The sequence below is a fragment of the Sander lucioperca genome, chromosome 22, assembly GCF_008315115.2.
Source record: "Sander lucioperca isolate FBNREF2018 chromosome 22, SLUC_FBN_1.2, whole genome shotgun sequence".
Taxonomy (NCBI): Eukaryota; Metazoa; Chordata; class Actinopteri; order Perciformes; family Percidae; genus Sander; species Sander lucioperca.
This window is the reverse complement of record NC_050194.1, coordinates 10,763,288-10,776,201: the sequence shown is the minus strand read 5'-3', so window position 1 is coordinate 10,776,201 and position 12,914 is coordinate 10,763,288. Positions and strand designations below refer to the sequence as shown.

At 38.5% G+C, this 12,914-nt stretch overlaps 1 protein-coding gene across 5 annotated transcripts; it reads right to left on the bottom strand.

Moving 5' to 3' along the window:
* Positions 1-688: 688 nt before the first annotated feature.
* On the bottom strand, positions 689-12,148 carry ccz1 (CCZ1 homolog, vacuolar protein trafficking and biogenesis associated). 5 transcript variants are annotated; one of them, XM_031291358.2, is made up of 18 exons: positions 11,890-12,148; positions 11,514-11,551; positions 10,549-10,624; positions 10,349-10,445; positions 10,169-10,266; positions 9,267-9,360; positions 9,086-9,166; positions 8,944-8,991; positions 8,693-8,776; positions 7,830-8,005; positions 7,167-7,248; positions 6,763-6,824; positions 4,424-4,535; positions 4,098-4,131; positions 3,767-3,884; positions 2,633-2,791; positions 1,343-1,470; positions 689-1,222 (listed from the first exon to the last, which is right to left on the bottom strand). In XM_031291358.2, the coding sequence occupies exons 1-18, from the start codon at positions 12,126-12,128 to the stop codon at positions 1,167-1,169; spliced, it is 1,782 nt and encodes a 593-aa protein (XP_031147218.2). In that variant the 5' UTR covers positions 12,129-12,148; the 3' UTR covers positions 689-1,166. The 5 variants fall into 5 exon arrangements, with proteins under 5 accessions (XP_031147218.2, XP_035853345.1, XP_035853344.1 ...); XM_035997452.1 differs by having other exon boundaries at positions 10,549-10,631; positions 11,890-12,054; XM_035997451.1 differs by lacking the exon at positions 11,514-11,551 and having other exon boundaries at positions 10,549-10,631; positions 11,890-12,039.
* Between the last annotated feature and the right edge of the window lie 766 nt (positions 12,149-12,914).

Sequence of the window (12,914 nt, the reverse complement as noted above, 5' to 3'; positions counted from 1 at the left end):
TCATCCTCCTCGACCTGAGTGCAGCCTTTGATACCATCTGTCACACCACCCTCCTCAACAGGCTATCCTATCCATCCACTTGATGTGAATTGCTCTGCCTCTTTCTGTTGTTTCTATTTTATTCTTTATTTTTTTGCTGCTTTCAAATGTCTTATGTATCGCTGTACGGTGTCCTTGAGTGCCGAGAAAGGCGCCTTTAAATAAAATGTATTATTATTATTATTATTATTAAATATCTATCTTGAAAACATATCAAAAGATTAGACTGGTACTGTTAGAATTCTGGGCTCCCACAAAATAATTCAATATTCACTGTTTCAGCGTCCCTGAAACAGTGAATATCTATAATCCATTTCCTGGCATGTTCCAAGAGCCCCAGTTTGAAAAAATTGAGGTTAATCCTCAAATTAGTTATTTTTTTAGATGCAGAAATGAATGCTATAAAACATTTTTTTTTTTTTTTTTAAACAATTCCTTTAAAGTAATTCCACAACATATATGCTGTCCTAATTTGAACAAAAATTACCACAGAGTGAATGTAAAACTTTATTCTTGTGATCTGAAAATGTGACTCATTGATTTCAGATAAACATGATCTCGGATTTTGCCATTTGGAAGGCGGTCCAAAGCTTTTACTTGATGTGCATCTTCCAACAAAAAAAAAAAAAAATTCATTACTCACACCAAGTAAAATTGCTTCTTAATTTATTTAAAGTTAGCTCAGTTTGTTTACAAACCACAATACTTTTGACATGATGACATCTTATTTTAAAAGTATCAGTGATCATCTGAGGAACCTGGAGTTAACTGTTTTTTGTGCGTCAGTTTTTTTAATTCATTTGAGACATTGTCATGATGTGTTCATTTAAAAAAAGATGAACAAATGGTTTGGAAAGAAATCCAAAGTGACAGTCAACAAAATCCTACAAGTATGTACAAAGAAAATCAAAGAAAATAAAGTACATTTAAAATCTGGCTTTACACTTAATTACAAGAGAAAATTACAATTTTTATAGGTCAAATAAAATAAAAATAAACTTGGTGACAAAGCTTTTCATTTTTTTTTATTTTACAATGCAATTATTGCATTACGCTGATGCTGTCATGATACCCTGCAACACTGACAGTTTTTAGTGTGGTGAAACAGTCCCAGTCTGTCAGCTCCATCAGTCCAAGAAGAAAATGTTGTTGAACTGCGTCGCACAAAGCCTCTTAACCTCCTCTGTAGCGAAGACAAGACAAAGGGGCATTAAGGGTGAAGCAGAGATTAAGAATGAAGGCAGATTGTCTACTGTGGCGGTAATGCCACAGATTTACTCATCGCCAGGTGGTGAAGACATACCGTTTACTTCGATCAGGTTGGCGTTCTTCTGATTGAGGATCACATATAGTTCTCTCTGGTCTGACTTCTTGCCGACTACCCAGTAGTCTGTCATAGCCTTTACGATGATTTCTTCATCCTCATCAACCCTGGGAGGCACACAGAAAGAACCAAGCACCCCAAAAGAAAGGCAACTATCACATTTACAGCCGCTTCTTTGGATATGAGGTCAACTGTTCTAAGATTACGTATTTACTTACACAAAAAAACCTAAATGTCATTAAAAGAATCACATACTTTTAAGTGCCCATATTATGAAAAAATCACTTTTTCTGGGATTTGGGGTGTTATGTTGTGTCTCTGGTGCTTCCACACACATACAAACTTTGAAAAAAATCCATCCATGCTGTTTAGAGTGAGATACTGATACTGAAGTTGTAGAAACAGCCTTTCTTTTACTGTCTATGGAGCTAGCTAGCTGACATGATCTACATCTGAGCTACTGCACATGTGCGAGTGCAATCAAAGATAATACAGAAGAAGAAGAAGAAAAGAGATCTCACTCTGTAGCTAAAACAGAGACCAGCTGAAAAGAGGATCTGCAGCAGTGAGAGAGAGCGGTGCAGTACAACAAAAATATGGTGTTTTTTGAAAATTAAACCATGTAAACCTATTCTGGTACAACCTTAAAATACAATTATGAACCTGAAAATGAGCATAATATGGCTGCTTTAATATTTCTTATGGTTCGTGTCAGAAATGACACAGGTTCTTCAAATACTACAATCTCACAAAAAATAAAAACCCATAAAATGGCCTACATTTAATGAATTCCCTAATATTTAATTACACAAATATCACTGTATCTTTTGAGTGTGCTGACAACCAGCATCTACACAACATCTGTACTAAAAGAGGAACTGATATTGATAGTGGGATGAATGCTATGAATGTCGATGCCACTGTATGGACCACAGACTGAAAATGGGACTCTCACATGACTACAGTTTCATGACTGCTTTAAAAGAGAGCGAGTTTACAAAGTTATCAGGAGCATCACATTTATGGATGAAGACGACACAGCTGCGCTGTGGGGAAAAAGATTGAGAATTTGTAATTTAACACACGTTCTTTCCTGGCTTTGTGAAATTTGGAAACACTGCACAGCTGAAGAGAGTTTTAAAATCTACTCTACTTCTACCTGGGAGGCCAACAATGCCACCAAGATAATGTGTGGCCAGTCACTATAAAAACTCGTCTGGAGGCATTCGGCAAAGATAAATATAAATACAGCTAACAGTTACAGTATACCTGGCGAAGTCACAGTTGATGTCTCCCAGGATCTTCATGAGGTCAGGGTGGACAGAGGTGAGGCAAACACTGGCAGTCTTCCTCATGTGGATGGTGCTCTTCTCCGCCAGGTTCATGTGGTTGAAGTAGATGAACTTAAACTGGGGCTCCTTCTCTGGCCTGAATGGACACAGAATTAAAAGAACAGATACATTCAAAAATGTAAAGTGAAGAAAAAAAAATAAGCACCTTCAATCCATTCTGGATTCTACATAATGCTTTAAAGTTATTTTACAGCCGGGTCTCTCTGGGGCATACCATTCTGTAAACATGCATTATTCATAAACGACACAGTAAGCCAAATCACTTAGGATGATAACATCCAACAAAAGGCAAAATGTGCATTTTAATTAATCCTACTCCATTGTTAAGGTGAGCTGAGGATACAGTCATACAGGTATTACCACTGCTTACCTGACAACAGTACTATAATTGCATCGCTGGAATATTTTGTGTGACTTATTTTTTTTTTTTAATCTATGCTGCCTATAATTATTTACAGTTCCCCCCAAGGCCAAATCAGGACACAGACCTGATTGCCAGCTGAAGAATTTGGAACAGCATTATTTATTCAGTGGATTCTTTACTAGGGTGATTAAAAAGGGAGCCCATCAAATTTCCCGGGCCAGGGATTCCGGTGTTGGATTCCAGGCGAGGATGTATCTGAAGCTAACTGCCGGGGTTAAAGGAGAGCGGGCCAGGATGCCAGTCTTTAAAGCTCCACTGCTTGAATTACCCATAAGTAGTGGCCCGGTGTTATCCAATGGTATTAGAGTCGCTGTACTATGGTACTATCGCTGACAGCCAGGCAGAGTTAATACAAAGGGTTGACTGTAAACTGATGACAAACAACATGGCTATTGTATTAAATTGCAGCACTAAACTGTTTTCATATGACAAGATGATACTGATAGAATGTATTTTCACTGACATTCTCTCCTAAAATAAATGGTCAGGCCGAAGAATGCTCCTAAACTGTGCTATAAGCGCAACAGTCCACGGTCTGTCATGAGCTATTGCTTAAACAAGTCATCTTCACAGTGTGGTGGTGAGTTGTTAGTTAGGAAATTGGTGGGGGGGGGATTCTCAACTGACCCCGATATCCTGCGGTTAACTGTGAACTGTTCACATATGTCAGATGCCAGCAAAGTAAGCTGAGGGCCCACCAAACCGTCCAACTGTTCACAGAAGTCCCTCGTCAGCTCCACGGAGGCTGCAAAGAGACGGAGGAGAGATAAAGTCAGCCATTATGGGACATGAGCTGAAGAAAGTCATATTTTAGCATTAAATGAGCAGCAAAATGGTCTAAATACTAGAAAACACCAAAACAGTGGAACTTTAATTTTTAGAAATGAACCAGGAAAAGGGAAGTGAAAGTTAATGGCATCCTTTCTTGTAAGTACAGTAGATGATGGTGCACACTTACCGCTGATCATAAAACAAGCTGCAGCGCTCATGGCCTGGAAAAGAGCAGATCAGTGCAGGTAATATGCAGTACCAGGGTCACACAGGTTAGACGTGATCTTAATGTGATGATGGGCATGGGATGCACTTCATCATTTTAAAATTCTGCTGTCTAATCCCACAAATCCATATCGTTTGAAAGAGCAGTGCAATATAAATCACAGATTATGAAAATCATTCTAAAAAATGAATAACAACTTCCCCGCTATTTTAATACATTAAAAAAACTCCCGTATGAATGATTAAGCCTGTAGACTGTTACGAAATAGCAGATCATATTTACTTTACCTTATAGACAATCAGATGCAGCTCCTCGTAGCCATCCTCTGTGCTGACAAATATTTTAGGAAATCGGAATTTGGCCTCCGGATCTTTAAGATTGGTAGGTCCTGTCAAAAACCTGGAGTGACAGAGGAGAGCGTGGCTCCGTAAATATTCAAAGAATGGGTGTGCATGTAAAAAGAGGTATCTGAGAGGCTCACTAGGACCCCGAAAGGCTGTGATGCTAGTAACAGTGTAAAAAGAAAAGAAGGAAAAAAGAGCCTGAGTGGAACTGAAAAAGCTTGTCCTGGTGGTGGTTTAAGAGGAGAGACCATCAGATGATTAAAATCAAGAGTTTATCCCCTTTAGAGATGCACTCAAAAAAGTGAATTCAATGTTGTATACCAGGGGTCTTCAACGTTTTTTAAGCCAAGGACCGCTTAATGGAAAGAGAGACTGAGCAGGGATCCCCTACTACATAGATTGTATAAAACAACAATGTGTGGGCGACCTAAAGCCTATATACCTTTTTAGTGTAAAAGATACTAGGCTATTAAAACAATAATTGCTGGCATGGTTTTTATAAAATCATGATTTAATGTTAAACATACATGTGGCACAAGGAATCCTCAGCATTAACTGGATCTGTGAGTGGCTACCTTAACTATAGGCTAGTAAGCACAACATTAATGTGTTTTTTTTCTTCACAAATAGGCTGATTTATATTTGCTAATAATATATTGGATTCATGTACATTTTAATTTTTGAAAAAAACGTTCAAAAGATTAACAATAATTTGGTGCTGGATACTGTTGATGTGTAACTGTGCTAATGTCTTGCTGCTTCCTGTAGCTCTGCATGGCTTACTGAGAAAGCCATGCATGTTGCTCTAGATCTCTGTATGGCGTCTTGTTGACTTCTGTCTGTAGTTTATCCTGTACTAATGTCTTGCTGTTTCCTGTTGCTCGGGTCTAAAATCATCTGGCCAAAGGACTACAGTTGAAAATTAGTCGGCTGGCTAACACTGGCACATTTACAGAAATGTTGATTAATGTGTGTTGTCCTTTATAAAATAAAGAATAAGAATAAGGAAGCCTACCGACTCTGGTGAACCCCTAACTTTTCCTCTAGCGCAAGCAGCAGGTCAACATTTTAGTTTGTCCAATAGTTTAGTTGATAACCACTAAGGGAAAGGAGAGTTGTCTAAAATCTAATTAAACAATTACTTTCATTATCATTTAATCTGCTGATTATGTTCTCAATTTATCGATTCATCGCGTTTGATCTACTGTATATGTTAGAAAATAGTGTACAATTTGAAATCAAAGTTTTCAAGTGTTCAAATGTGTTGTTTAGTTTAACCAACAATAAAAAAAACAAAGACATTAAATATATCATGATTGATTGATTGAATAAATCATGCTGGAATGAGTGATTTGTGTGTATGTAAAGAAAGCACTCCCAAATTGTTGCCAAATAATTTTTTGTCGTTCAGCCAATTGACATATCCTTTCAGCTTTCGATGCATCCTCAGATCCTGAATATCTACAGCAAACTGCAGGGAAGTCAGGCCTTTAGTTATTTTTTTATGCCACCATGTAATGGATCTAAGTGTTGCTCAAGGTGGAAGGTTTGGCTTGACGGTGGCACTGGAGGAAAGGTCAGGGGGTTGCCAAAATGGGCACCATGAACTGAACCTAATCAAGCAATTAGCACGCTAAACATAAAATAATTTCCTCAGTTCTAAAAATAAAAAAAGCCATCAAAGGCCGTAGACCCATAATTCCTTCACGACTGATCTAAAAGATAAGAACACAAACTGAACAAGGACTTCTCTGTTGTCCTGTTAATACACTGGATTCCAAGGATGCCACTCAATATATTAGGTGGAACCACTATGTGTTGTTACAAGCGACTCTCCTGTGTAGCTTTTCCTGCATGGATCTTTTCTGTTAATATTTAATATTTTACTTTACCCTAGTTGTAACTATTTTTCTGGCCTTTATCAAGTGTGTTTTATTTTATTTTATAATGTAGTGTGTTAGAGCTGTAAAGCTGTGTTTCCTGTCTCATGATAGGTCACCAGGAGTCAGACTTGGACTACTGCAGCAGCTCCACTTCACCTTCAGAAACAAGTTAGTTCAAGCATCATGCAGATCCAAGTTTTGTCAGACAGCAAACATCTGAGCAAACATTCTCTAGTTACATATGTACACTGAAACTGAATCCACAAAAGGTGCAGCGATACTCCCCCCTCCGGCTCTGTTGATGCGCCAATTAACTTAATTCCCCTGACTCTGGTTTTAACCCAACCCTCTGCAGAGGAAGAAGGTACACATACGTATAACATGGGACCAGAGACTTACCTCCCATAGTGCAACAGATTCCCTGCGACCTCCGGCCTCAGAGGAGAGTCCCTGCCAGCCAACTAAAGGGAGAGAAGACAACAGAGAGAAAAGAAGGAAGAAGGGTTAGAGTGAAAGTAATATCCACAGCTCATATTCAGATCAGTGGTCTTGTTCGCTCTCTCTGGATCATTACTATTTAAAAAGATCACATTACATTTTTATATCAAGGAGAAGCATCGTATTGGGAGCATACACTCTCAGTTCAGCAATGGTTTTCTAGAAGCAGGTAGATAGCAGTGAACATCTTCTCCTTACACAAACATCCCGTGCTCCTTTGTTTCTTTCATTTTTTGCTCCCCTTAATTTGTCTCCCATAATTCCTTCAGCTAGTATCTGTCCCTTGTGCACCCCCGCCTCCTCACCTCTGGTTCAGAATGTCTGGGGAACAGCGAGGTGGTCAGGTACTTGTACAGGATCCTCATGTCATCTTGTTCCAGTCCGCTCCTGCAGACCCAACCACAAAATGACCCCTTTACAACATACCCTGCCAGGAAGCAAAAGCAAAAAGGTGTGCCTGTGTACGGTATATTTCAGTGTGTTATGCATCATGGGCTAGATGTTAACACAGATTAGTGTCCCCTGGCTGTAATTACGCTTCAATAAATACTCCAGAGCAATACCGCTTGAGTTGGACAATAATTAAACGGCTCTTGTCTTGTTTGTCTAGTGACAGTTCACAATGAAAGATCACACTGCTCTCGAGTCATTTCATTAGGAGTCGTGTAATCCCCCGTGCTTACACACCAAGCCAGGTGGCTGTCAGTGCAATTAAAGGCAATTTATATGGCAAGGAGCACATTAACTGGAAAGATGATTACAGATCGTGTTCAAAGCCACCTCTGTGTGCCCAGTATGCCATGATTTGTTTGTAGATGTCAATGCTAGGTTTGACACTGGTGTATGGTTGCAAATATGTGTCAAGTCGTATGAGGTTGTGGCCTAGATTAACGCATAGAATTAGAAACCCACAGGTGGATTTTCAAGGCCGAGCACACACATAGTTTGGACAAGTGTTTGGTCCGTACCAGATAAGCTGGTCGTTATACAGGAAGGCTGTGTATTTGATCAGACTGAGGCTCTCCTCCACTCTGTTGACGAAGGACTGGATCTTCAGGTAGGTCATCTTGTCCAGAGGGAAGAAGCTGATGCCTCCGAATACATCCAGCAAGTCGCAGGACTGCAAGTGGAGAGTCTGCAGATACTGGAAACGCACGCAGATGCACACACATGCCGATAAATAACAGGAGACAGCCCAGAGACACGGGAGAAGGAAAAGAGAAAGGGGTTAGTTTACCCGCCTATAAGGTGCTTGCTTACAGTGCAATAAAGACAGAGGAATAAGAAACTGACTGATGCTCTATGGAGACGCTTGCATCCTCCTGACATTCAACCTGATACATGACACCACCAGCCTCTCTCTTTCTCTCTCTCTGTCTTTGGGTTACACAGTGGAGAGGGAAGCCTGTGTTAACTTAAGAAGGGTGTTCCCTATTTAGAAATGAATTCTTTATACTTTTGCTTAATGCCTGGAGTCACCGACGAGGTGACTGTAGCATGAGGCGAAGGCAGCTAACGTAGACAGATAATTCTCAAGAAATAAATGAAGCATGACTGCAAACATCTTTTCAACAGCTTTTCCCAGTGAGTATTTACAAAGAAAGAACATCCTGTTATAATCAGTGGAGACCAGCCCTTCTAAAAAAAACATTGACTTTCAGGCTGAACTGACTCACTATAAACAACTATGTGTGCGTACGTTTAAATTAATCCTGCTGTCAAAGCAAGGTCAAAATATGCTATGTACGTATGTAAAAAAAAAAACTAATGATATTATATAACAAAAAAACATATCCACTATAAGGATATCATGGACGGTTGAGCTTTTTACCCTGTAGAAGAACTTTTCAAGCTTTTGAATGAGCAGCTCCACTCCGCCGGCTTCCATTGCTCTGCCAAATGTACCATTGAAGAGCTACAGCACAAGGGAAAAAAATCACTGTTACAAGAGGATTCTTTTTGGTGGATTATACATTGGTAGTTTGAAGTACTGTAGGTGTGTAATTATGTGGGTTTTAGAAGAGGAGGAAAATGCAAAAGATGTTAAAAGCATGAGCGATTCTAAATCATAGTGGAACTCACCTTGTACATACTGTAGCATTCCCTCACTACTGCACCGTAAACAGTGTCCTACAGAGGTAAGAGGGCATGGTAAGTAAAACTTTAAAATGACAATATTCTGTGAAAGAAATACAGATGTTGATGAGTATCTCTCAGTACTCACAAGTATTTCCTCTTCCTGATATTCTACTGTGGGAGGTTTGCCATCTTTGTTTGGTTTCTCGATCATTGGGTTTCGAACCACCTGGGGAATGAATTTAAAACAGCAGATCAAAACGGAATAGCTTAATTACACTCCAAAGACGGTCAACAAAGTAATGTAACATGTAAGCCTTTTAAGATACCATGACTATCCAGAAATTGTCCTCAGGCTCAAAGAAAAACTGCCGGTTCTTCTGTGTGTGCAGGGATTTAGCTGGTTTTGTTGGACAGAACGTCCTGGAAGATAGAAGACATGACCGTGAAAAGAAAGGAGACACACCCAAACAGGATGATCAGCCCCTTCATTTTGCGCTTTTACAGACATTAGATTTGGATCAGTGTGCATCTGACCACCTATTGCAACATTTCCCTATTCTGTTATACCTCAGGCTCAAAAAACAGCACTTTCATTTTGGTTTTCTATAACACAGTTTGTCAAACTGAGCCATGAAATTCATTTGATTTAAGACACTTTTTAGATTCATGCCCTCAAGTCTTAACAAGATTCCAGAAGGCTAAATAAACACACTAAAATCCACACAGTCAGTAAAATGTTGAAAATGTAAAATGCTGCTGTAAATATTAGGGCTGCACGATATGAGGAAAATATGCGATAACATTGTTGAATATCGCAATTACGATATAACTTTCCATAAATAAACAGATATTAAAGTGTACTCAGTTCTGCATTTCTGCTGCTTTCAGTATTCTGAATATTATATTATGTATTATAACAAATTGAATTTAAAACAAATGAAAAGAAAAACATTCCAACATTGTTTAATTGAACATTGAATTGAATATAAAAAGGCACCACGTTAAAAAAAAAAGAATGACAGTTACATTTTAAAGTGCAGTTTTCTACTGATATTTTCTTTCGACTAACACAAAAAACCTCTGAGTGTCTAGCAATATGTCGCAGCCTTTCGCGATGTGTTTATTGTGCCAGTTGCTTTCGCAATGACAATAAAAAAGAAACGATATATTGTGCAGCCCTAGTAGATATACTCCGCTTCTGTTGCAAGTACAGCACTGAACTCTTTACCTGGTGAACTGTACAATGGCCTCACAAAGGCCCACATTTCGTATCTTCTCGTTCTTCTCCACATCACTTGGGTGGTAAAACAAGATCTTCTTCTCTTCCTTAAAAAAAAAAAACAACAACTTGAATTAGAAGCTGAAAAACGTGCTTAACATTTTTTTTTCATCTGGGAATCAACCTCACCTCTCCTTCCCGTGGTCCAAATGTGGGGTTGTAAATGAAGAAATTGAGCAGAGATGGTGTGTACTGTTTCTCTTGCATTCCTGAGGCCATTCTGGGACTATAACAGACACAAAGAGAAAGCTTACAGAAACAGATAAACAGATTAAAGCTCTCCAGATATCAATGTCAGCCTTTCATCATCACACTCATGTCCGCTTTACCTAATCATCAGCATTAGTGTCACTTTGGTCTGGTTTTCCTTTGCTCCAAAGACAGTTTGGTTAGCATGCCGTGTTCCTGAAGAATGAAGACAGGTACATCACATACTGTAGTATGACAAATCTAGAGATAATACTCTGAAAGGGTACACACACACACACACACACACACACACACACACACACACACACACACACACACACACACACACACACACTGTGCATCTGGTCAAAGTTGGAAGTACAGAAGGCATTTCATACTAGGGACGAACTGATCTGCCAGATCAGTAGTATGTTCCACCATATCGACCATAATAGGTGGATCAGGTATTGCCAGGTATTATAGCAGGGCTGTTGTATTAGATTGCATTTTATGTTGATTGTATTGTCTGCACTTATCTTGTGGTGCTGATTTATCTTGTGGCGTGATATGTGTTTTACCAGAGGACCACAATGGAAATATACCTACAGACTTTATTGGATTTTTATCCTGGGTGATTTTTAATGTCGACCTATGTAATTACTGCTGTTATATGTGGTTCGCTCTTAAATCATCAACTAAAACCCCCCCAAAAAATAGTTTTAGCTAGGTGTGCCTAATAAACTGGAAACTGAACTTTCAGCAGTAAAATCCACCAAGGTACTTTGTGATTTATGATTGCATTACAATATGATAGACATTTTAATGCTTTGCTGGCCCAAAAACTTACCCGTATCAGAATGTACCCACAACAATCACGCTTTATGAGGTTATCAAGGTTTTAAATGTAACTTGCAAGTAAGCTAGCATAGGAAAAGTTCAGTAGGTTTGTTTTTTCTTAAGTAACTTAGCTACAGTAATTTGAATAGCCATCCTTGGATACTTTTCACATTTGCGTCTAGGAGATAGCTACGTTTGTTTGCTTCTTGTTTTACATTTTGTCACTGCCATTGTGTACACTTGTTTTACTGTAAAGTTAGCAACGTACCTGCTGTCGTTAAGCTGGTGAAGTCTTTGTGGGGTGAGCTAAAATCCGGAGACAAGAAACCCCTCAATGTATTTACACACTCGCTGTTTTTGTAAAGTATGACTTATAATAATAATAATAATAATAATAATAATAATAATAATAATAATAATAATAATAATAATAGACACGTGGTAACTGAGAGCTCTGTAAGTCCACGAGTACAACTTCTTAACATTAGCTAACTGTTACAAAGCCAGCAACCAGCGATGTTAGGTCAGTTTGAGCAGCTAGTTAGTTAACGTTAGCTGGCTGTGCTAGCAGTAGAGTTGTGTTCCAGGCGGAGGAAAACTCAGTGAACCGTGACGCTAACAGATAACACGACGGTAATACTCACCTTACAGAGCATACACCCAACACGTCCAGGTGCTCGTGGTTAGAGACTGCGTAAATAAAAATAATACATGAGGAAATGAGATCAATGAGAGGAGATGCCGCATCATACTTCACATTCTTAACTTCCTGCTTTTGACAGCGCGGTGTCACAAGTTCAACTGTTCGGGTAAAATCGATATCAAGCCAAATAAAGGTTCCTAGTCCATACTGGGGAAGAAGAGTGCAATGATGTGGTTTCATACAATAATATTTGGTTTAAGCTGTACTGTATACTGTATTATGTCTTCATTTTACACACACCAGCTAAACATTGAATTGGTCTCAATAGCAATTTGTCCTGGGCCTTGCCTGTTTGTCCTTGCTTTTGATTACATCCTCCTCCACAATGGGGATAATGAAAGCACACTGTGCTGTTTGATTGGATTTGTTAACAAATCGTATACTATATACTTTTGGAAGACATTTGTTACTTTAATCTCCACATTCATTCCTTTGTTTAAATTATACCACACGTCCTTCCACATCAATCCCCTTTATATGTATATATCTTTCTTTATAAACAAATACAAACCTTAAAACCCCCTGACTAAACTAATAGTTAATTCAAATAGCTAAATTGTAAACATTTAAGTAGATAATCTATGAACATATATTATATATAGTCATGATGAGCGACAATGTCACCAACACCCGTGTTTGTCTCTATACAACTTCTGTTGTGTGTGCATCCAGTGAAGTGATGATTTTGCATTTGTATTTTAACTCTATATTAGTATATAATATATATATACTTATATATATAAGTACAATATAAATCATAATTATAAAATTGTTCTATGTTTAGGTAAGAATCAAATACTGTAATACGGAAATCAAATACAAAATGAATATATACAGAATTTTGCAATGTTCTTTGACTATGTCACATTCAGACATGCAACACTGTTAAATAATCCTACGATGCTCCCTGCTCTCATTTATGGGGTTTGCACTCTTGAGGAATCATCTTTTATTTGTATGGTAAAT